General features: G+C 42.6%; 1 protein-coding gene across 1 annotated transcript; it reads left to right on the top strand.

Annotated features, from left to right (window-relative positions):
* The first annotated feature begins 14,886 nt into the window (after nucleotides 1-14,886).
* Nucleotides 14,887-24,826, top strand: f3a (coagulation factor III, tissue factor a). Its single transcript, XM_080794246.1, has 6 exons — nucleotides 14,887-15,296; nucleotides 15,678-15,789; nucleotides 17,448-17,641; nucleotides 18,809-18,990; nucleotides 20,722-20,890; nucleotides 24,451-24,826. The coding sequence occupies exons 1-6, from the start codon at nucleotides 15,218-15,220 to the stop codon at nucleotides 24,612-24,614; spliced, it is 900 nt and encodes a 299-aa protein (XP_080650372.1). The 5' UTR covers nucleotides 14,887-15,217; the 3' UTR covers nucleotides 24,615-24,826.
* The last annotated feature ends 361 nt before the right edge of the window (nucleotides 24,827-25,187 follow it).

The following is a 25,187-nucleotide window of genomic DNA, read 5'->3' as shown; positions in this document are numbered from 1 at the left end:
TCTGGCCACAAAAGATCACGGGATCTACTGAATGTGTCAAACTGACATATTGAGCCTACAGTATATGACACATATTTGGCTTCCCCCCCAGTAGGCTACCTTCACATTATCCATCCATTGTCCATTATTGTATAACTGTACTTCTGTACTTTTTGCACTGTTGATGAAGTATTCAATCAATCAGTCAAGAAATAATGAAGCCATGTTTGTATTTCCAATTAAAAGGCAAAATTCAACGTTACGCAATTCAAGAGTTTTGCAATGCAATTCTTGAAGTCGTGGTACAGTGTATACATGTACGAATAAGTCACTCGTGTTGTCCTGCAGACTGTGCAGAGCTATAAAAAATGTCCATGGAAAAACAAACACGTCGACTCCAGTTGCACATATACGGTATGCATGTTTGTCTTTCATCTAGAACACTGCAGACGAGGGGAATCCCTGCTCTCGGAACGGTTTGGATTCCGAGTTCCTCTCATCGTGGGAAATGTCTTTGACTGTGCATCTGGTCATCTGACATGTTTTGACGATGACCCCCCAGCATGCAGTCTCTCGCTGCTCAGCGGCTGAGCCTCAGCTCCTCCCGATGGCTGTGCCATTTTTCTTTGGGCTCGTCCATGTCTGTCAAAAGGACTCTGTGGTGCAGTCATCCCTCCTGACACCTCAGCAAACGTTATTGGCCCCCGGCTCCCGGGATGCTGGCACGAAGCCAGACCTTGTTTTCGCCATGGTAACCATTTGGTAAAGCCGTTCCCAGGAGCTTGTGAAGTTCTGGTCCTTAAGCTCTCTCCGCTGTGAGCACATGAGCACTGGATGATGACTCAGTGGAAACTTACTGCACTGTAGGCTACAGTATGTGAACTACAACCTATTCATTCAATAGCCCAGTGTGTTTTAACCACATTATGTATGTTATTATGGGTGGCATTATTGTCAAAACTAAATGTATGTTTTCTTTTTAAAATGTAAAATGTACAAGCTCACAACACGCACTGCGACAGGTTTTGAGCTTGTAGATCTGATATTGCAATCGTATCAGTTTACTATGAGTCCGTCATGCCTCAGGACACACTCCATATATGGCCAATACAGAATTCATTCCATATGTTGATCTGATCTCATCAAACCCTGTACACTCAAGACACTGCCACAGATATCCATATATGGAGCTGACCTGTTCTGACATTCCATAATGTTGAAGTTGAACACGCTCCATATGGCCAGTACAGAATTAATTTCATATGTTGATTCCCCCATGCCAAAGCGCCAGCGCTCGCCCAGCAGTCTGCCGTCACCCAGGTGGATGCGTGCACGCAACCTTGCTTCTCGCCCTCAGGGCGTCTTACTCGTATAGAGGGTATGCGCGTGACATCATCATCAAACCAGGAAGTTATGCAGGAATGCCTACTGTGTGGGAAATAACTACTTCCTGGCCTCGACAGCCCATACATCCAAACCGAAAAGTCATATCCGATTGTATTAAACAACGTTAAACAATGTTAAACTCACTTTGCATGTTGCTTTGCCACTCGATTTGCCACTCGATGTGCCATTCACTTTAAGCATTCGCATATCCTCTATTGAATTGTACTATTGTATTTACAAAAAGGAAACACAGAGTTTGAATATTGATATACATTCCATTCAAGCATCGTTGCATGTATCCCTTGTATTATGAACTCATGGGAGTCGCTGAGCAAAGTCTCTTGTTTGTAGACCACACATAATTACAGTGTTTGGAACATAAATTTCACCGACATGACATTAGAAGCACTTATTTTCCGAACAAGTAAGAGAACAGAAGAAAACATACTCTCCCCCCTGGCCTTCGGCCTGGTGGAGACAATTAAAGCTCGCCGGGTTGTGTGATGTAACTCAGTATTTATTGGACCGATCCTTGAGTACACCAAAAGCTTTTTATTTGCACTCAGCCGTGAACAGTTCTAAAACAGAACATATTTCTTTCTAGACATGTTAAATGAGGTGGAACCCCATGTTGTTTCAACTCCACAATACTTCCCAAAGGCTTCCAAACATTCATGAATATGGGGCCTCTATCCAAACACCTGATGACAGATGGCACTGCATTTGTGAAGAAATTATCAGGAATTCAGTGCAAAGCACTTCCAATACAAACGTCTTCCTTTCAGCACTGATTATTTCCTACTCTCAAACTAAGTGCTAGTTCATGCGTTGTTTACTTCTTTGATTGAGGGTGAGCCTTTTATGTCTTATCTCTGCCAACTATCTCTGCGAACAATGCGCTTGTTCCAATTTGCCAGTGTGACCCGGGTTTCATCATAATAAAAAGGTTTATTGTCTTGCAAAGTGTAGTCAAACGGAACCGTAGAAATAAGACGAAACTTGGATATCCAAATCCACGAACTGCACAATATTATGGTGCAAAAAGTAGTGATGATAGAAAAGGCACGAGGAGGCTAGAGTATAATTCGTTGCCGTCGGTGTGTGTGTGTATGTGTGTGAGAGATAATCAAACTTGTGTGTGTGTGTGTGTGTGTGTGTGTGTGTGTGTGTGTGTGTGTGTGTCCGTACGTACATGTGAGTGAGCGAGAGAGAGAGACAGACAGACAGACAGATAGTAAAAGAGGGTGTGTGTGTGTGTGTGTGTGTGTGTGTGTGTGTGTGTGTGTGTGTGTGTGTGTGAGAGCAGAGATATACTATACACACCATAAACCCACTTATTTTTCAAAGGGCATTATATAAACTCACTTCTAGTGTGCACAGCAACAAATACAAAAGTGCATTCCTGGACTCCACCAGGTCGGGTTGCCTACCCAGGGCCTGCAAACGTTGGAAGGAACTTATAGACAATTGGAATGCATAGGCAATTGGAATTGTTTTGAGTATTTTGAAGAAAAAGGAAAATGGCAGACACCGGGAGAACATGCAGAATATAATTTACAATTCAAAAGGTTTGTGCCGAATCTGGGGGAAATGGAATGGCGTCATGGAAAGAGTGAGAAAGTGAGAAATAAACATTATTCAACAATATTCAACCATGTAATATGCCTATGGCACTCTAGTCCAACGCATGGCTCATAAACATTGCCCACATTGCGTACAGTATTTGTGTGTGTGTGTGTGTGTGTGTGTGTGTCAACTCATGTACTGTAAGGAATGTAAACCAAGTGTTCATCTCTTATCAGTCATCTGGGCGCTGCTTTGTGATAAGCTTTGGACCGTGTCAAGTAAACCCTGTTTGACTCTGAAGTATGCATGTATGAGAGACTCTGTGCGTGCGTGTGTGCGCATGTGTGCGCGTGCGTGTGTAAATGGTAAATGCCGCATTTATATAGCGCCTTTATCCAGGGCACTTTACATAGATTGTGCATTACATTCACCCATTCACACACACACATTCACACACACACATTCACACACCGACGCCGGAGGAAACCATGCATGCAAAGGCACCAACCTGCACATCTGGAGCAATTAGGGGTTCAGAGTCTTGCTCAAGGACACTTTGACACGAACTCAGCGGGAGCCCGGCAACTCTACACATGAGCCACCGCCGCCCGTGTGTGTTTGCGCGTGCATGCATGTACACTATGTTTAATGTAATCATTAACCACTTTTTCCCCTACTGTCTGTGTGTGTGCATGCATGCATGCGTGCGTGCGTGCGTGCCATGCCGAAAATAGGTATGCCAGCTTTAATTTCTCAGTGTCGTCTGTGTTTTTTGTAATTGTATTCCATGCACTCTCCAACCTCCCAATATGTAATTCTGGTTTCACATTTTGGCTGGTCTCCTTGTTGCTTTGATACAAGAATCCATATTCCGTCTGACTGTATACCTCCACAGGTCGCTACTCGCCTTGCTTCGTGGCGTCTGTGTGTGTGTTATCAACCTCCATCATCTTTTCCACTGCACCTAAACAGGATGTCCATGACTGACAAAGGAAGAAAGAAGAAGAATGCAACCACCCAAATCATACAGACTCTGTCATGCTTTAGCATGCCTATATTCAACCCACGAGCATTACTATTACTATTCATATTAAATAGGCATTCAGCGAATAATATTGCAACGTGTTGTTGTGAGCTTGTAGATCTGCTATTTGCGAAGAAGAGAGATGTAGTGGGGGAAAAGGGAGAAGGCCAAGTGTAGCCCCCTGAGGTCTCCCAGTCCCCACATATTTTTGGAGGGAGGGTCCCGAGATGCTTTGCCTATAATGTGCAACATTGTTTTCTCACTCAACAGTAAACAAACTAACATACATGTAGTATATAAGTGTAAACAGGGTATCTGCACACTTCTAAAGTTACAATTTAAACATGTAAAGAAATGGTCAAACATTGTCCAAATTATCAAATAAATATTATAATACAGAGGCAAACATTGTGAAAATAGTGGATTTTCACAATAATTATCTGTGGAACAGAGTCGGACAAAATCCTAAAAACCTGGGCTAGACGAGGACAAAACTTTAGGCCGGGAGTATATGCCCACATATTACATAACACACATGAAGACGCCCGCACTCACGCACGTGCCTTGCGTGTGCACTGCACACACACATGACAGCCTGACAGTGCTTCAGCTCAGTCCATAAAAATAGTAAATTACTAAATTTTGTCTGAGATGTTTCCTGTATAAAAAAAAACCCAGAAACAAACATAACACACCGCGTACAGTCGTAGTCAGTGGTCACTACGGCACTCACTTCTATATGATGTACTGTACTGTACTGTACAGTAGTATTCCATATGAATTCAACAGTTACAGCATTATTCCATTCCACTATATGGGCTAAGTAATTGACAAAAATCATGATTCCATAAATACCAACAGTAAATGTGATGAGAGACAGGCTACCACAAAAACCACATCTAATGGAACAAAGCTTTGATACGTAAGTAGTAGTAGCCTAATTCCGAGGTTACTTTTTTACAGGTAAACATTCAGCCATATAGAACAGCCTACCAACTTGGGTCATGTTACAGTAAGAGTTAAATGTTTACTGCTTGTTAGGCCAGTGCTGAGAATACACTGCTTAGAAACATACTGGAATATGCTACAAATAACTTAATTATTTAACCAGCTATGTGGATAATTGTTTGTTGTGGCATCTAGGTCTGTCATATTCTCAACTTAAATGTTAAAGACTCACAGCTGCAGTGTATTGATTAGACCACGGACCTGAGAGCTAAATGATTAACTGTTAATCATAGCTGGTCTAAAAGCATTCCTGGGAACCCCATGTTGAGAAGAATCATTGTTGTGTAACGTTACTTAAGAGAGTCATAGCTGCCAACTCTCACGCAATGACGGTGAAACATGCAACTTTGTATACCAGAATGCTCACCTCAAAACACAGTCACCCTGTTGGCGCAATTCTGGCGAACTCTGAATGGTCTACACCTGGTGGTATTTCCTAAACGTAACCTCAGTAATCTTCTATATGTCTAAACCCAGTGGTGTGTTCTAGCCTTTTCAGAAGCAGAAGGCATAGGACAATATATATATTTTGGTATTCAGACAGCCAGCAATGAGTAAAGAAAAATGTTGTCTCTGTGTGTCATCTGATTCAAAGATGTTCCTAGAAGCTTTGTCATTTGTCATGAAAAAGAAACCTGGTCGAAATTATTAACCAATTAGGAAGTAGACAGGCAAATCGACCAATGACAAAGCTTCTAGGAAAATCTTTGAATCCAGATTGCGGCCTCTAGATGTGTCACAGAGACTACATTTTTTGGGAGCGTTTTACCGATTGCTGGCTGAAAATAAAGAAAAAATAAAGAAAGTAATTAAAAAATGTGAGATATTATTGCTTATAGCAGCTTTAACCAGTATTAACTTGATTAGACCTAAGAATTAATTAGGGAAATGTGTGTGTGTGTGTGTGTGTGTGTGTGTGTGTGTGTGATTGAGGGACTTAAAAAGGGGAGGGGGATGGAATCAAAATAAACAGGACAGGCCACCGGGGACTGTCCCACTCCCACGCTTCTGTCCAGGCCTGCTGCAATTAAGTGTTCCATGTTTGTTTGTTTTGTTTTGTTTTGTTGTATTTTCATACCTCCTTATAAGTTATTTTAATATTAGAAGGGCAAGCATTATAAGCTGAGGCTTCTGCCTGCACTTATAAAAAAAAAACCACGTCAAACAACTGAAGAAATTGTATAAGGTGTGTTTATTTGAATGACCAATAAACTTGAACTCAAGTGCTTGTCAGGGTGTGTGTGTGTGTGTGTGTGTGTGTGTGTGTGTGTGTGTGTATGTGTGTGTGTGTGTGTGTGTGTGTGTGTGTGATCTCTATAGTTAAAATTATCTAGGGGCGTCCCCATTTCAGATAATTGCGATTAGTTTTGCGGCGTCCCCAGTTCAGATAATTGTGCAGGGTCCCCAGTAAAAATGTGATTATTTTGGGGTGCCTCCCAGTTCAAATTATGATTATTTTTGGGGAGTCGCGCTCTGGAAAGTTTGAGAGCAGAGTATTGTAAATATAGACCCAACAATAGAGCAACAGGAAGTGTGTTCACTGTTCAGTCACAGCCTATACCTAACGAGTATGACAAAGACATTAGCCCCAAGAAAGAGGAAGGAAACGACGTTAACAAAACATTTCAACGGAGGACTTCTAAAAAGAAGCCACCGATTTAAAAGAAAGCATATTCCGCTAGCCTTCATGGCTAGAGGAAACAATAACCCTGACTTCTGCTAATGTCACCGTTGTGAAAGAGTTTGACAAATGTGACACGGAGAGAGGGGAAATCATTTGAATAGAGGGAAATGCCTAGTTATCTGCCAGTGACCCGTGTCAGGGACTGTGTCAAAAAGTGACGCTTCTGGACCACTGGGCCATGGCTCAGCGGTCCAGGCACCTTGGCTGGTAATCCAGTCTGGCAGTGTGCCGCGGGTTCGACTCCCGATCCCGATGACCTTTACTGCATGTCTTCCCCCCCCCATCTCTCTCCCCATTTCCTGTCAGCCTACTGTCTGTCCCTCCATAAAATATATAAAATAAGGTGAAAGCCACAAAAAAACATTAAAAAGAAAAAAAGTGACACTTCTCACTCAGGGACTGTGTCAATAAGTGGCCCAAACATTAAGCTAATGAGAATGGTCAAATGGGGAATAATGAGAATTCTACCCTTTGGCGATATATTATGTTGGAATTTGCAACAAAATCTGATAATACTCTGCACCGCAAGTTTGAGCATGTATTTTGGTGTCCTCAGGAAACTACTACAGGAAACGTAATGTCGGGCAGCGAAAACTCTTATCTCCATATATGTTTTCATAAATTAAAGTCCTTCTTGATCATATTCATAGGTTCCTAGTACTACTGCGTTGCACAGGAAACTCAGTGCAGTTGTTCACATCCATTGGGCCGCCTCAGCTCCACGTTTAGTAACTCTAAAGGTCCTTTCAAAACGGGCAGCGATGGAACGCAGACGTTGTCGCCTGGATCAACGACAGTTGTTGCCCCTCGACTTCTCCGCTCGTACAGAAAAAAAACACAGGTCTCATTGAAAATGAACTATAGGCCTGACGTCGAAATAAATAAAAAGTCTTCTGAAAGAATATATATTCAAAGATTTGTGCCACATTTTCACGATTTTTCAAAAATAGCAGACCTACAAGCTCGTAGCACGCCACTCGGTGGCGCGCTATGAGCTTGTAGATCTGCTATTTTTCAATAGCTAAATAATGCTTAGTTTAAACACCAAAACGGGTTCCCGTCACAAACTCATAATTTAATTCTAAGACCGCTCTAGTTAAACTGGAGGTTGCACTACTCATACCACCAGTTGTTTTGGATCTTCTGTTCATGTACGGGGGATTCGGAGTCCCGATAGGATCCAATTCATTGCCAAACCATAATAAAATAAACTCATTCAATAAAAATATTTATCCCTGTTGCCCTGACTGAACTAATATGCTATTACCGTAATCACCATTCCAGTGCTATGCTGGCCAGCAATGACTGCATATTTAAAGATCTCTCTATGGACCGCATGCAAGAGAAGTGAGATCTTTCGGATTTAATTTCAGATCAAATCAAACCAAACGTTACTGTCACATCACACAGTCACATGCAGAGGTCAAAGAATGGGTGACATGCTTCTTTGCGCGAGCTCTCATGTTGCAGTTAAAGGAAGTTCAAGTTCAGTTCAAATCGGAACGGGAGGATAATGGAAATGCTTAGAAATAGCAGCAGCTATATATAAAATCACACAGTTGCATGAGCATGGTCAAAATGTCATGGATGAATATAAATAAAAAAGCATTGTATGTATACAAATCAGTTTTCATGAGTAGCCTATGGTTAAATGGCCTTTATTATTACATCAGAATCAGACTCAGAATCAAAAAAAGCCTTTTTGTGCCTTTATTGATAGATCACAGTATAAAGTAGACAGGAAACGGGAATTGAGATGGGGGAAAGACACACAATAAAGTTTGTCGGGATCGGGACTTGAACATGACACTGTCATGCTGGAATACCAGTCAAGGTGGCCAAAGGGTCCCGGAAAAAAATCCCGGAAAAAATAATCAAATTTACTGGAAGTATAGCAATCTTTTGTTACGTGCGGCCACTTATCTAGACAAATAAAAGTTACCTTGGTTACAATTGTCTCAGTTGAAGGTAGAGTTTAAGGAATGAACAAGTCCGGAAAAAAGCCTGTTGACTCCCGCTTTCCCTCCAGAGATAAAACATTGTTGTTGTTGAAAATGATGGTCTTATCGCTCTGCTATGAATTGAGCTAAGCTCCTGCAATGACATGCCAACTGCAAAGTCTAATCGTTCTATGAATTGAGCTAAGCTCCTGCAATGACACGCCAACTGCAAAGACTGCTTGCCACAAGTTGCCAGAAGTGGTGGAAAAAGTACTCATTTTAAATAGAGCTGAAGTATAGCGTTGTTTTGTAATAATAATCAAAATAATCAAATCATCTAAATAGATGTCAGTCGTAAGGTCAGTTAATAGGTTTTCAAAAACTTGTAGTGGAGTAAAAGTACAATATCTGCCTCATGAGATACGTGTAGTGGAATAGAAGTAAACGACAATACTCGGAAATACTTACTAAAGTAAAAGGTGCCAGAAAATTGTACTCAAGTACAGTACTTGAGTAAATCTACTTACTTTACACCACTGCTGAATGGACACCCAGACTACAACAAAGTCATCCTTTCGTGTGTCTTGCCAGATACGACCCGTGTTTCACAACATTTTGAGGATTGCCCTGGCAACGCCTCTATTTCAGTAGCACTTTGAAGAACAAACATGTTCCATGACACTTTTACGGGGCAGAAAATGCCTCCGACGGACGGTCAGTGGGGTTTATGATGAGGCCTAGTCTATAACACTTAAAGAGCGGTTCACCACAACCCATGTGACTCACATTTCACTCGTCGTTGAGTTTTCCTCACAGGGGAGAAAATGACTGAGAAGACGGGGAGAACGCAACGCTGAATCAAAATGTGGGACGTACTGTACTGTGGAGCCGCGCTGAATGCAGGTGGTGTTCAACTACTCATCTGGAAATGGAGATTAAAGCTGGCCGGGCTTTCTCATAAACATAAATACAACGTTTCGCCACTCCGGGCTTTCTTAAGTGGTGCTCGTTTGAATCACGGCTAGAAGGCTGTTTCAACCAATCAGATTGCTTCCTCGAAACGACCTGTAACCCGTTGTATAATTGTTATTATTTAACAGGCCGTTTCTGCATGATGTGCATGGTCGAGTCGAGGAATGAAGTTGGCCCATGTTATGTATTGTACAAACAGTCTCAGACGGAGGTTTTTTCCACCCCAAAACAAGATAAACAGAACCTTTAAAGTTTAAATGTCCCCACGCGGAGTTCTGAGAACTGGCCTTAATTTGGCCTGAAGAGGACAAGGCATGTCGCCTTGTCCTCTTCATCATCCATCAACAGAGCTCAATCACAAATGCCCCAACAAACAAACGTCATGAGACTTTTGAAATGCTATTTGATACTATGCCACATTCCAACATTCTTCAATCAAAACAACAGAAGACGTGCATTAGTTTGAGTATTAACCGGCATCAACAGCAGCTCTCCTTTCAAGATTCTGGCTCAAAGGTTGGATAAACTCAGACAAAAAGAATTCCGCCACACATAATCCACTTAAACCGGAACTGTACAGCGCGTATGCTAATTCGGGGCTCACTAGTGGCTTTGATTCTGAAGGAGGACTCACTGCCGGGAAATGCTGAATGCAAATCCAGTAGCAAGACAAATACGTTGCTGTGGGTGCTGGCGGCGTGTTTCCTCCTCCGCGTCATCAGTGCCCATACCCTAAGGTGGGGTTGGCGAAAGGGCCTTTCTGTGTGGAGTTTGCATGTTCTCCCTGTGTCCCCTAGGGTAGGTACCCTCTCAAAAAACATGCAGTAATCCTGGTCACTAAACTGCCTCCCCCTGGCCAGCCAGGGCGCCTGATGGAGGGGAAAGGAACTGGTTGGAATAACGTGTTCCTTCCACGCGCTACGTCCAACCAGGGAAACTCCCCCCTGTCAGATGTAAAGGAGCAACTTGGACACTCAGGCATGAAGGAAGCATGAGTTCAAGTCCGTTGCTCTCCCCTTGTCCCCAGGATCACATTAGATGATTGACACAGGGGTGAAAAATGGGTTACAAAATTGTGGGATGAAAAAATATATATTAAGACAAATACGTTCCATTGAGCTAAAAAATAATAATAATAAAGAATGAAAACCCATCTGAATAATAAAGAATGAAAACCCACGGAAGTGCTCGGAGACAGATCTGAATCTGTCTCCGAGCACACGGTTTTCATTCTGTATTATTATTATTTTTTTAGCTCAATGGAACGTATTTGTCTTGCTACTGGATTTGCATTCAGCATTTCCCGGCAGTGAGCATGAGTCCTCCTTCAGAATCAAAGCCACTAGTGAGCCCCCGAATTAGCATACGCGCTGTACGGGCCGGGGTGAGCGAGATAGAGAGATAGAGAGAGAGAGAGGCCTGGCCTCGGAGTGCATGCATGACAGCCTGCTGACTGAGACAAAGACGCCGGTATGCCAGCATGCTGCCATATATATAGGAATTTAGGAAACATGAGAGTCACTGTCTCTATGGAGGGATAGAGGTGTCATCCCATTCCCCAGGGAGTTAGCTACAAACACGTTGCCATGGAAATCCATATACACTCCGGATAATAATGTACCAAATGTTGTGTGTGTGTGTGTGTGTGTGTGTGCGTGTGCGTGTGCGTGTGTGTTTAAAAAGGACATAATTGCCACTATCATCCTTCTTTGGCAAAGGCTGTACAGACACCTCCACATTGCACGGCTTAAAGGACCACTTCACCACTTTTCAACCTATCTTCATATAATAGGTCCTCACTAATAATCATGATAAAATGGCACGATGTTTTTCTACTCGGATAGGAGGGCTGTGGGCAGTTTAGAAACCGTCCTCCAGTGACATCATCATTAGGCAGATTTTGTTTTAAACAAGATTTTTTTTTACAAAAATGTTTAGATTTTCATTATCGTGAGAACGATGGCTTCCATTTTCGCATTGCAGCTTTTCAGGACTAGAAAGCCTGCAGTTTCTATTAGCTTGTATTCCCCATCAATGAGGTCACTGGAGGACATTTTCTGAACTGCCCACAGCCCTCCTATGAGACACAGACCGAGTAGAAAATCGTGCCAATTTTTTCATGATTATTAGTGAGGACCTATTATATGAAGATAGGTTGAAAAGTGGTGAAGTGGTCCTTTAACTTATACGTCACACACAGTATAGTCATTGTATTCATGTGTATATATATATGTGGACACGCTGCTCGGATATAGAATGGCAGCCTATTTATAGACAGTTAGCTCATTCAATGTGTAGAAGTATGCACTTCAATGGCACGTACTGACTGAGACGCACACCACACACATCGGGGGGACTGACTGTCGGACTCCTAAATGAAGTTAGCAGAATGTGTGAGTCAGCTTCTCCAGATGTGTCGTTGGGGGGGGACGGACTATTACTACGAGGTATTTGCGAGCGGCAGCATTACATCACTCAGTCAGTTAGAAAGGCCTAAATGTGGTGTGTGTGTGCTGCTGTGGTCAGCCAATGCACCACATGCCATGCCAATGGAGCACGCTCACTCACTCACTCTCTCTACTATGACACCGTCATCTCAGATGTAGTGGAGTAGAACTTAATTAGGAGTAATTATTTGAAGGCTTTAGTTTACTAGTGACTCTGTAATATTCACAGATTTTGACCCCCTATGATGATATCCATCTTTCGTTTTATTTATTTTTAATTTTTTTTGTGAAAAGTCATGACAAAATATTAAAGAAGAGTAGCTCAAGTTGCCGTAAGTTGTATTGCTGTAAAAGATACCCGAGTTTAGAGACGGTGTGTGACTAAAAAAAAACAATGTTTAGTGTTCTAGGGTTAAGTAAAGAAATGTAGTACCTTTCCCCCCCAATGATGGTTGACATGCCAATGTATACAGTGCGCTGCTCACCCACTCACCATGGTGGCTGCCAAGTGTCTGAGCCAACAGGGCCGGCACGCGTAAATACTGTATTCTCTAGGGGAGACAATGGCATGTTATATCAAAACATTTTTCTTGGGAGAGGATAAGAGAAGAGTGTTGCTTTTGGAAAAGCTAGCTGAGGTATAGGTCAAGCATTATAGTAAAGTTCACATTTTCACTAACATTTTGAATCCTGCTATAGTAGATCTGCTATTTTTGAATAGCAATGCATATACTTAGCCACATTGGATAAAGAGGTTAAAAGTATTGTTATGTTACATTCACTGCTTTTGCCAGGGACCCCCTGGGAAGTGTTGGGGCAACTTAAGCATAATGTCAGCACAGCTATAGGTCTTTGTATAAAACTGAAACTTTAAACAATTCCGTTTTCAATTGACAATAATCTGGTGCAGAGAATTTGACTGTCCAAAGTTTATTTTTTTTGTCTCTCCAAGTCTTTAAAGTTATCTCCCCTGGATGAATAACAAAAGGAAGGGAAATAAATGAATCAATCAGTTCTATTAGAACAGAATCTAAAAGAAAAAGAAAATAATGAATAGACCATAATGGCATGTAAATTAATCACCATTAATAATCATAATTCAGTGATGTAAATACAATTTATGAGTCCTATTTCAATGACTTTAGAGTACAGTACCGAGTACAGTATTGCATCCCCCGCGGAGCGTGACATGATTGCGTCCTTTCTCAATGTAGTCTAAGGATGCAGGCTATTTGCATCACTAATTCAATGGAAGCCAAGGGGGTTATTTATTTTTACTACCGTATTAGTCATTTTACTGTAGTTGTGTAATGTTGGATAATTTGGCCCCTCTGTCTGTCTATCTGTCTATCTGTCTGTCTGCTACTGTACTGACCCTATTGTTTCCACTATCTGTCAACATACTGTCTCGTCATCTTCCGCCATGTCTCCCTTTCACAAGTATGCATGCAATCATGATACAAAAATAAGTAGGCAGTGGTGGAAATCGATGTGTTCTCACGGAACACAGCGATGCAGGCTGGAACCCAGGCTTGGGGAAAGTAACTAATAACTATATATATACTCAAGTACTGTACTTAAGTACATTTTTTTCCCCCGTTGCTGTCGGGAGGAAAACCACCTAACTCCATTTTTTTTTGTGTGTGGGGGTCCCTCTACTGTACTGTACTGTACTGGCACACCTGAAATCACCATATATACAGTTAATATGTGGGTGTGTTAGGTTGTGCACAGGTGGTGAAAAACAACCATGCTGTTTTCGTGATCATACCTATACCTACCCAGGCAGGCAGGCAGGCAGGCAGGCAGGCAGGCAGGCAGGCAGGCAGGCAGGCAGGCAGGCAGGCAGGCAGGCAGGCAGGCAGGCAGGCAGGCAGGCAGGCAGGCAGGCAGGCAGGCAGGCAGGCAGGCAGGCAGGCAGGCAGGCAGGCAGGCAGGCAGGCAGGCAGGCAGGCGCACACACACACACACACACACACACACACACACACACACACACACACACACACACACACACACACACACACTCACTTAAGGAAGTGGTTTGCACCACTTAAAAATATTGAACCAATGGAAAGTATTCAAAAGCGCTTTGGACAAAACCTCTTAACTCCATTTGACCCTCAAACTGTCTGCTAAAATTAACAGCTAACTCCGTCACCTCTCCCCCCTCTCATGGAAGTAATTGACAATATATCCAGTTTTCAGTAGCCTATTTCTACCCCACTACAGTAGTACATCTAAGGCAAATATTGTACTTTTTACTCCACTACAATAATATTACCATTTTGTAGAGTTGGATTTGAATTACTCACTTCAGCCCTATACTTAACTGTATACAATTAAGCCATTTAAAATTAGCAGGGCAAATTTCTGAAGATTTTTTTATCCATTCTAGACATTCTGCATAATGAGTAGGCTACTTTCTATAGGCTACCGTTTGTACATTTTATGCCAATAATATGTTAGTACTTTTACTCAAGTAGGCCTAGTCTACATTTAGAATAATTTCTAAAAGATCATTTCTAAATTGCAGTAGGCCTGTTGATACTTTTACTTGATGAAAAACCATTAGACTAGACTTTTTCCACCACTGGTTTTAGTAAGCTATAGTTATTGCAAAAAAAAAAAAAAAAAAGTCACCACGAATGATATTCAGGTGACGTATGTGAGACATGTAAATACAGTGGAACAGAATACTAGGCTACACATACCATAGTAGTAACAGTAGCTCTTTTTATGAGCTCATCACTTTTCTGTCTGGCCCGTCCCACTTTTAGAGGGCGGCCCCACCCCCAGACAGTCCTTATATGGATGCACACATCCTGTTATATGGCTGCAGTCGGTTCGCTTTTCACTCGCACTCACACGCTCAGAGCTCAGAGCATCAGAAAGGCTCAGTTCAGGCAACAGAAACAACTCAAATCACAGCCGAGCGTTCAATCTAGTCGAGGATCCGCTACAACGTGTATAGACTAGAATCCGCGGGGCATTAATTATTTTCTCCTGAACATCAGGAGCCATATAACGCGCTGTATTAATTTCACTGGTCATTTATATTCTGTCCAGTGCAACAGGAGCTGCTGCTGCGCGCTTGGGATATCGTGTCCAAACTATATACTACCTGCATCATTCCAGACGCGCCCAACACCTTGCAGGATTTCTTCCATTTCATAGAGAGAAAAAAAGGGAGATACCAAAGAAAAAGAAAATGCCGAAAAGTGGAGTATTAACGGTGGCCTTTCTGGCACTCTTTGTCGATGCATTTTTCTTCACAACTTTAGTTTCAGGTGAGTTGTTGATTTAAGGGACCCTTATGTAAAGTTTGTAAACAATGAAGTATTATAGGCCTATTTACCTGTAATAGTGCCTTTTCTGATTTTTCCCTCGTAGCATGTTTTTGTACCCATTCCGCAAACTGTTAATATTTTCTATCAATAATTGAGAAATAAGGTAGCCTATTATTTGTCTGCCTTTTAAAGGAAGGTCGTGTGCATTTTCCAGATAATGTTGGTACTACTGTAGGCCTACATAATCCTTGATTCAACGCGCCTGTGGCAAATATGCTTAATTAGATTTAGATCTGCAGTAGACCTATAGCTATTTCTTGATCTAATAGCTTCCCTCTCGTTGCATTTTTTTGTCTGACGTTTAATTCCATGTTTTTGCAGGTTCGTTTCCCAAGGCACAGAATGTCACTTGGCAATCGACCAACTTCAAAACGCGGCTAACGTGGGAACCCAAACCTTCCTCTGAATATTCCTACACGGTGGAATTCTCTGTGTGAGTTATTAAATCACCATTATCGATGTCATTTTAGATTGAATCAGCCGATTCAACTCATCCTAGGATGAGTAATTGTGAACAATCTACTTTTTTTTTAAGTCACCACCATATCGAATCAGCATGAGTAATTGTGAACAATCTACAATTTAATTTTGTTTGCCGTCTTAGATGAAATATTATGTGCACACATCAGCCAGACCATAGCTCAGCCCACCCAGGCAGTAGGCCTACTGTAGTGACCTTGTGAGGGACGATTCATCCTCAAGATGAGAGCAGAGGGAGACGAGATGAGATGAGAGACTCCCTTTATATTGATCATCCACTAAAACTAAAAGCTTTTACTGGCATGTCCAGTTTAGGTCATGGATTGTAGGTTACCATCAACTCCAATTATAGCCCTTAAACTTGAGACCAGATTCTACAAATAATCTTCTTTCTAAATCCTGAAAAATGTGCTATATAATCAGCGCTGCTCTGGGTGCAAAGATCTGGGTAATCTTTTTTACCCAAAAATAGCATATCTACAAGCTCATTTGCACGCAGTGACATGACATGAGCTTGTATACTGTAGGTATCTGCTATTTTTGAATAGGCAAAGTAATAAAATAATGGTTATAACTATAGTGGTGGTTAAAATCTAAAATGACACAAATATACATTCTGGGTTTTACTGGGTTTAAGCATGTCCATTATTACCATCCTGGCTAAATATTAACAGGAACCAAATCAACAGAGGAGGAATTATGGGCTTCACCTAACTTGAACAAAATTAAACATTAATAAGTTATACTGACTGGGAGCCAGTTACCGTACAGTACAGACTCCATTTATTTGTTCTCCGCCGTCATCAGTTTGTCTTAATTGCACTGTTTCATAGCTCTTTGTCCATTAACTTAAAGCGGCACTACCTAACCTTTTTTAATTAATAAAATGTAATTTTGTCCAATGTGTGTGTATGATCTCATGATCATTAGATCATACAATTATTGTGTATGTTAATGCACAATAATTCATACAATTGGCATGGTGATTATTATTATTATTATTTTCTCCCTGCTCTTCCATCGAGACATTTAGATTAGTGTCAAAGGTCACGTCTCACCTAGACACAGGCACTGACACACATTTTGACCCGACGGTCAAGATTAAATTTATCCCTTCGAAGGAAGCAGGGCAGGCTCTATTAGCTCAATGGTAAAAAAAAATTCTGGACCGGGTTCAAATCCGGGATAGAAGAGAAAAGTTAACATAGTGCAGATTTAATCTAACCCTAAGCATATTTTCATGAGTTTATGTGTTTTCGTTTTTTTGGATGTATAAGTAAGTAGCCTTGCCGAGCCATGAGGCCCATAGGGCAGGAGCCTATCTCCTGTTTCTGTAGCGTGAGGCAGCTTGATGTGCAAGTACACACCCTGGACATGACGCTAGTATGTCGCAGGGATTTACCCCCAATCCAACCCTTGATGCTGAGTGTCAAGCAGGGAGGCACTGGGTCCCATTTTTAGAGTCTTTGGTATGACCCGGCCGGGGATTGAACCCCGACCTCCCAGTCTCAGGGCGGACACTCTAACCACAAGGCCACTGAGCTGGTTTTTGCATGTATAGGCACGTAATAGCTTTTTACATTGTCCTCTTTGATCTTCGTTCCTTTCCAGGGCCGGCCAGAACCGCGAGAAGAACAAGTTCTGCATCCGCACGACGGAGACGGAGTGCGACCTGACCGGCGACCTGACCGACGTGAAGGCCTCTTATTCGGCCGACGTGCTGTCGGAGCCCCCGCTGGGCGTCACCTCCGACATCGTCGAGTTCCCGCACACCCGCTCGCCGCGCTTCTGCCCGTACAAAGACAGTGAGTGTCACTCTCTCTCTCACCCCCACAAAAATGTAGCCTCGGAAACCCAGACGTTTTTATTTCCAGGGAGAAGAAAAAAAAGGTCTGAGTCCACTTCAATTCGGCATAGAGTAGCGCAAACATTGCTCACTCTCTGCTGATTTTTGATTGTCTGCACCTTTGTAAAATTGACATACACAGGCACTAAGTAATTAGTCTCATGCTGCGCATAGTTTCTCCCCGGATCATGCCATAAAAAGCATAGGTGAGTTCCAGGCTAGCAAAAACATTGATACTGCACACTCGCACAGCCACATCTTGGGACCACGAAACGTGCCCGTACGACGTACGGCACAGCGCCATGCATTCTTCATTCTCTCTCTCACGCCTAAAAATACCCAGGCCAGGACACATTGACATTCCAGGGACATTGTTTCACAACCGCTCATTCGCTGCTGCGTGGAATTACAAGAGATTCAAAGCCAGATTGTGGATGAGCGCACAAACACAAAGCAAGCAGAAACAAACGCATGACAAGACAAGGCAACAAGATGTCCCCGTTGGAAGTGGAACAGCATAAGAGTGTAAAGTGGAAGTGTAAAGTTCATTCCATAGTCCTATATGACATGAACTTCCCATTGCAGTCAGAACTGCAGACTCGCTCCCAATCTTCCGCCATAGTCTGAAAACTCACCTCTTCAGACTCAACATTGGCCCACAGCACTTGCCCTAGCCTCGACAACCTCACAGGCGTATATGCAAAGGCTAAGCTTATGTAATTTAGATAGTATGCAATGTAGACATAGCATTCTATCGTGTATACTACTATATCATAGTTTCATTGTACAGATATTCTACTGTTAAGACTGATGTTAGGTTCTTCGCTTGCTTAGTTATTATGATCCTTGATGACTATTTCTATGTATTTGATGTATTACCATGTGTTGTTCTCGCTTACTGTAAATCGCTCTGGATTAAGAGCCTGCTAAATGCCTAGATTGTAAATGTAAAATTGTAGCGCAATATCAACCGAAGCATTCAAAAACACAAAAACAATTGATTCATTGAAAAATGAAATTAAAACTAAGCATTTTAGGCAGCATCACAGCAGCTTGTGCAACACCAGTATAGCAGCATCTTATACTCACAACCTCTTCCGTTAATTCCCCCTTTGTTTATACCCAGCTGACATCGGCGACGTGGGCGACTTCAAGATCGTGCAGGGTGACCGGCGGAACGTCACGCTGTACGTCAGCGACCCGCAGACGGCACTGTTCAGAGACGGCCGGCCGCTGACCATACGGGACGTCTTCGCAGACGACCTCCAGTACAAGGTCACCTACAGGAGAGCGCACAGCAGCGGCCAGGTGAGATTGGCGGGGTGACAGAGATCGTATAGCCCCCTCCGGTAGATAGATAGATACGTCACAAGGCGTTCTTTGTTGTACAGACATTTATGTAGCGTATGCCAAATGCCGTGAGAACTGAATAAACATAAAAGACAATATATACATTCAGTACAATATTCTCATAGAGAACAATAATCATGAACAACACAGGTTACAATAAACAAACACAAATGTAACAAATATACCTCATTGGCCGCATCCACTTTGGGGGGAATAAACGGGGGAAATCTTCTCAGTATCAGTACAATTGACTCTCATATCATGAACTCAAAACAGCAGATCTACATGTGGCAGCAGCAATGCACTTTAGCTGTTGCACGCTGAAGCTCTCTTCTCAGAATGAACTGGCTCTGCCCTGCTCTGCTAATTACCAGTGATCGAAACCACCCTTGCTCATCAGCAGCTCAGGCTTCAGCTGCTCAGAGGTTAAAGTGACCTTAGTCAATCAATCAAACATAAATCACCTCAATACACATTGAAACAAAGTAGAGAAACACATAGAAACATGAAATTGACATGAAACAAAAAATATTATGAACTTATTAACTTTATGTACTTTGCTTATTTATACAAATTAACTTTTAATTCTGTAGGCAGCTTTTAATCTTGATGACAGCTACAGAGATAATGAAAAAGAAAATCTTTACCACTTGGGCCGTCCTTGAATTTGAAAAGGTTGAGAATCATGACGGTTATGCGGTATGGATTAGAACATCGTTATATAACGAGACTTTGAGTACTTAGACATTTATTTATTTTATACTTACTTTATACTTACGTATCCCCCATTACGCTGACTGGCGCATAGGGCAGCAACAAAGAGTACTTACTTAGTTTATGTCTAAGTTAGTAGGATTATTATTATTGTTATTCAGAGAAAGGAGAGAGATGCTTCCTCTCGAGCAGGCAGAGATTCCTTTCTAGACACAGAGAAGGAAGGACATTTTGTAAACATTTAGACAGAGCTGTGCGGGGCGCAGCCACGTTTCTTTTCCTGTTCCTGGAGGGAAGGCTTTTGTTTTTCCCAACATGGAAGATGGAAATAGAACGCCGACATCTTGGGGCATCTTTTGATGTAGGACACTTTATACCCAAGTGAGGGGCGCTAATATATTAAAGTCTAACTCATGTCGCTATGATTAGGTGATGTAATGGTGATGTAAAACAAACGGTGACAACGCAAACATTAAATTCCCTTTATTGTTAATTTTCCATCGATAATGACATGAAATTCAATGACAAATTATGGACGCCATTGCAGGTTGAAGCCAAGTTGTTTTTTTAGTGTGTAACCGTTGTGTGTGGAAATGGACCTGAACAGCGGTTTTGCCAATGTGAGACTGGTATACAAATCGAACAGCACATACTGGTGTGTCCCCTCACACAAGATATCAGAGTGAAATATGGACATGAGGGTATTATTGATTTGAGCTCACTCTTTGTGGGCACTAACAGTGAGACTTTGCATATGCTACATGCCTGCCTGTCACTTGTGGAGCAATAGAAAGCTCCTGTTGTAAAGGGATTCTGTATTGTGTATTGTATATTTTAATGTATTGTACCCTTTAAAGTTTTTGATTCATGGGTTTTTTATTATCGTTTGGACCCAATGTTTTATACATTTGTGTCAATAAAGTAACTAACTAAATAAACTAACTAACTAACTAACTGTGTGTCCTCCTTTGGCAGAAAGTGAAGATCTCCAAGTCCAGCGAGATCGAGCTGACGGGTCTGGACCGGGGGGAGAGCTACTGCTTCCAGGTGCAGGCCTACATCCCCAGCCGCCGGGCCGACAAGCAGCTGGGAGCCGAGAGCCGGCCCCAGTGCACCCACAAGGACAACCCGTCCTTCCTGGAAAGTAAGACCATTTTCATTGTTTTTAGGGAAGCTTTTGGGAATTGTTCACCCGACATGACCACAAACACAGTAGCCTGGGGGGTCCACCTATGCTTTCTATGTCATAGGCAGCTCCCGGAAGGATCCGCCGGGAGAATCTAGACGCAGCTGCGCGACATGAGACTAATTCATTAGAGAGACAGAGAGAGAGAGAGGAGTGAGTGTGTACTCGTGTGCGTCAATTTAACAAAGGTGCAGACGATCAGGAATCAGCAGAGAGTGATCGACGTTTGCGCTATACTCTATGCCGAATTGAAGTGGACTCTGACCCGGACTTTTTTTAGTTCTCCCTGGAAATAAAAACGCCTGGGTTTCCGAGGCTACAAACACAGGGATTTCAGGTTTAAAGTAGTTTAGAACAGAACAATAATACAAATACAATAGTACAATAAATGAATAAACGATAACGAAAATAAAATACACTTACAGTACACAGTAATTCCCTCATGGATCACGCAGAGCTCATGGGTTTCCATTAAAGGGGAAGTGGACGCCGCGTTGCTCGTTTCGTCAGAGTCCATGTTGTGCTATTTAGAGGAAATGTATTTAGAGGGAAGAACAGAGGGATTCCCCCAGCATGGACGTTGCAACCGGTCAGCAAATATCTATTCACTGCATCAGCCCCCGAATGTATATAAGACGTCTTGTTTCTGTAAGAGGATACAGTCGTCTATATACGACATTCGACGTCCGACTGTCACAATCACCCATTTAGGCCTGACGTAAAAAGAAAGGAGAAAAAAAGTCATCTGAAAGAATATAATTCAAAGATTTGTGCCGCATTTTCACGATTTTTCAAAAAATAGCAGATCTACACGTTTGTAGCTTGTAGATCTGCTATTTTTCAATAGCTAAAGTATAACATCATTCTTAGTTAAAACAGGGTTCCCGCACAGAATGGGTTATGCAGGTTAATAAAAGGTGTTTTCTGAAAGTTCCACACAGTGTGTGTAGGACCTCTTCCGTTGACATTTGATATCAAAGATCCCTTTCTGAACATTACCGTACAATAGACCGCTCAAGATTACCATTATTACACTCTCCGAGGCGAGCAAAACGTGGTAGGATCTCTGCTTTAAATCAGAGCATCAGATGAAACATGAATTTTGAACGCCGTCCCTGCCTTTATATTTCATACAGCCTGTTCAGGACTTCAACCCATTCTGGACGAAATCCCCTTTTGGTGTTTTTAAACATCGTTATAATTTAGCCATTGAAAAATATCAGATCTACAAGCTCATAGCGCGCCACTCTGTGGCACGCTACGAGCTTGTAGGAAAAATCGTTAAAATGTGGTGCAAATCATTGAATATATATTTCAGAGCGAACATTTTTAACTAAAATATTTGCTCCTGGGGGGTCAATACATATTTTGAGATGGGGGTCCGTGGCTCAATAGAGATAATTCTGGGGGTCCTTGACATGAAAAAGGTTGAGCACCACTGACATAGAAACATAGGTTTTTCAGAAAGATGTTAGAATTTAGAAGCCTTTTTTTAATCAAACTCAGTCCAAAATGTGTTAAAATAAAATAAATAGTCTTTTACAAAAATAAAGTGGGGGCGGAGGGAGGGAAACCTGGAGCCTACTGTGTGTGTGTGTGTGTGTGCTGACGATAACCAGTGCTGGGTTTATGTGCGAGGAGGGAGAGAGAGGATGGAGAAATGAGGTTATAGGTTGCGACAGAGATACTTTCAGCACTTTTGTGATAAGCTCTGCATGGTGAAAAACGTTGCCTCGCCCCAAATATTTCGTCCCAGGACGGTGATAAGACATTGCCTCTCTGTCGAGTGCGGGAATACCTCATATAAAGTCCCAAACGGTTACTTTTCAGGATTTCAAAATTTAAAAAAGCAACAAAAAGGAGCAGATCTACAAGCTCGAAACGCAACGTGAAGTGATGAATTCCAAGCTTGCAAGGATCTGCTGTACTGTTGATGCTTTTGTGCGATACGTTGATAAGTATGGCATTCGTTTCCGAAAGAACACAAAAAGTTTAAATATGGAGATAAGAGGTTTCGGCCCCGACAGCAACGATATGATACTGTAGTTTTAATTGGGGCGGTTCTTTCACAGGCACGCACGTACAGTACAGTACAGTACAGTACAGTACAGTACCACACACACACACACACACACACACACACACACACACTCCCTCTCTCTCTCTCTCTCTCTCTCTCTCTCTCTCTCACACACACACACACACACACACAGGATCACAGTGAGGTCAGCAGTTCTTTCAATGGTCGACAGGAAGTTTAGCGGGGGCGTAGATGAGTGGCTCAACAGTTGTGTTTGGAATAAATGAATATAATTGCTACTCAGCAATAGTTCCTGAGCTTGTGCGCGGGCGGTTGGTGGATTGTGAACTCGTGTGTGTGTGAAGTTTATACTCGTCAGCAGCATGTGTGCAACCACATTCTTCAGTCTAATCCATACTTTCACACACACACACACACACACACACACACACACACACACACACACACACACACACACACACACACACACACACACACACACACACACACACACACACACACACACACGGCTTTCAATTTCCCACGAGTCTTAAAAACATCTACAAATGTAATACCTACAGTCAGATTTGGTCATAATTAAAGACAAATTAAGACCATATTTAAGACTTTAAGGATCCACACAAACCCTATTTTAGTTGAGCATTTAAAATCCTTAAGTTATTCATGTCCTCACTGTATCACATTACTGCTATTATTTTAATGTTGCTTTCCCCCCCTCTATTGCTCTGTAAAGCACTCTGAGCTGCATGTCATGTCATGAAAGGTGCTAAACAAATAAAAGTTTGATTATTATTATTATCTATCTTGCCTAGATAATAATAATAAAACTTTATTTACTGGGAAGTAATTAAAAACGATTTGAAAAAGCAGTTAAAAGACATCCGGTTTAAAAAACACGTTCTCCGCTGTCCGTCTCGTCTTGCAGAGTACTAGAACGTAATTTAAAAAAAGGACTAGACCTGTACGCGCCCCTCAGCCACCGGCCTACTTGAGAACGACGCAACTTGGGAACCTAATAATACCCTTGTCAACTTGTCATAGCACCCTTTTAACTATCTATCTGTGCCCATACTGTATATGGATATCTCTGTATCTGCCTGTGCTCCGAAGAGTGGAAACTTGACTGTGAAAAGTGGACTCGTTAAGTAATCAATCATTGGCAAGGTGTGGGGTTGCCATGGGCAATCAATTGGCTGAGGTAGCTAGAGGCTGGAAATGTCACAGGTGAGGGGATGTGGCCTTGTTATAGGTCCACTGACAGCCCTAGAGCCTGACCAGAAGAGCCTTTTTGTGGTGTGTCTGGACAACGGTATTAGGCCTTTCTGGTATTATGCCGTTAACGGTATTATGCCGAACGCGTGTGTCGAGGTTGAAGTCGGTGGGGCGAACGGTTCAAGTTACGTGCAACACACACACACAGAAGTGGCGCATTTATTTAGTAGGATTTGAAAATAACCCGCTCTCCGCTGTCTTCCAGAGTACTCTGTGGGCGCGATAGCCGGCGGCATCCTTCTCCTCCTGGCGCTGGTGGGCGTGGTGGTGGGCGTGGCCGTGTGCTGCATCAGGCGCCGGCGGAACGGAGAAAACCAGCGGGAGAAGGCTGAGGGGGCGGAGCCTCTGCGAGGAGGAGCCAACGTGTGATCCCATAATAAGAGCAGCGCTGCACGCATGTGTGTGTGTGTGTGTGTGTGTGTGTGTACGCCACGGCACGCAACATGCAACGGGGATATACGAGGTATATACAGCTGGACTGGAACCAAGCGTTGGGGAGAGGACGGGTCGACATTCCACTTTGTCAATCACACTGGAAGTGGAGTTTTGTTTTAAGGCCTATTCCCGGTTTTCCGTGTTTTACTGAGCGGCTGGTGAAGCGTTCTTCCCCCAACCCAGCCCTTCTCTCTCTCTCTCTGTTTTTACTCACCACCGGAACTCACAGCCAGAGACTCGCTCCGGGGGGCAGCCCAGACAGAGAGGGCCCTTAACCCATTCTGACCCGAGATCAGATTCATACGAGGTTTCCACTGGACACACACTGGTCTGATTAACCCATTCTGACCCGAGATCAGATTTGAAAAAAAAGTCAGTCGATTTTTCAAAAATAGCAAACCAACAAGCTCGTAGCGCGCCACTCGGTGGCGCGCTATGAGCTTGTAGATCTGCTAAAGCAAAAGATCTGCTAAAGCACGACATGATGCTAACACCAAAATGGGTTAA

The sequence above is a fragment of the Protomyctophum bolini genome (genome assembly GCF_963924005.1).
Source record: "Protomyctophum bolini genome assembly, chromosome: 21".
Taxonomy (NCBI): Eukaryota; Metazoa; Chordata; class Actinopteri; order Myctophiformes; family Myctophidae; genus Protomyctophum; species Protomyctophum bolini.
The sequence above is the reverse complement of the archived record's forward strand: the minus strand, read 5'-3'. Positions and strand labels throughout refer to the sequence as shown.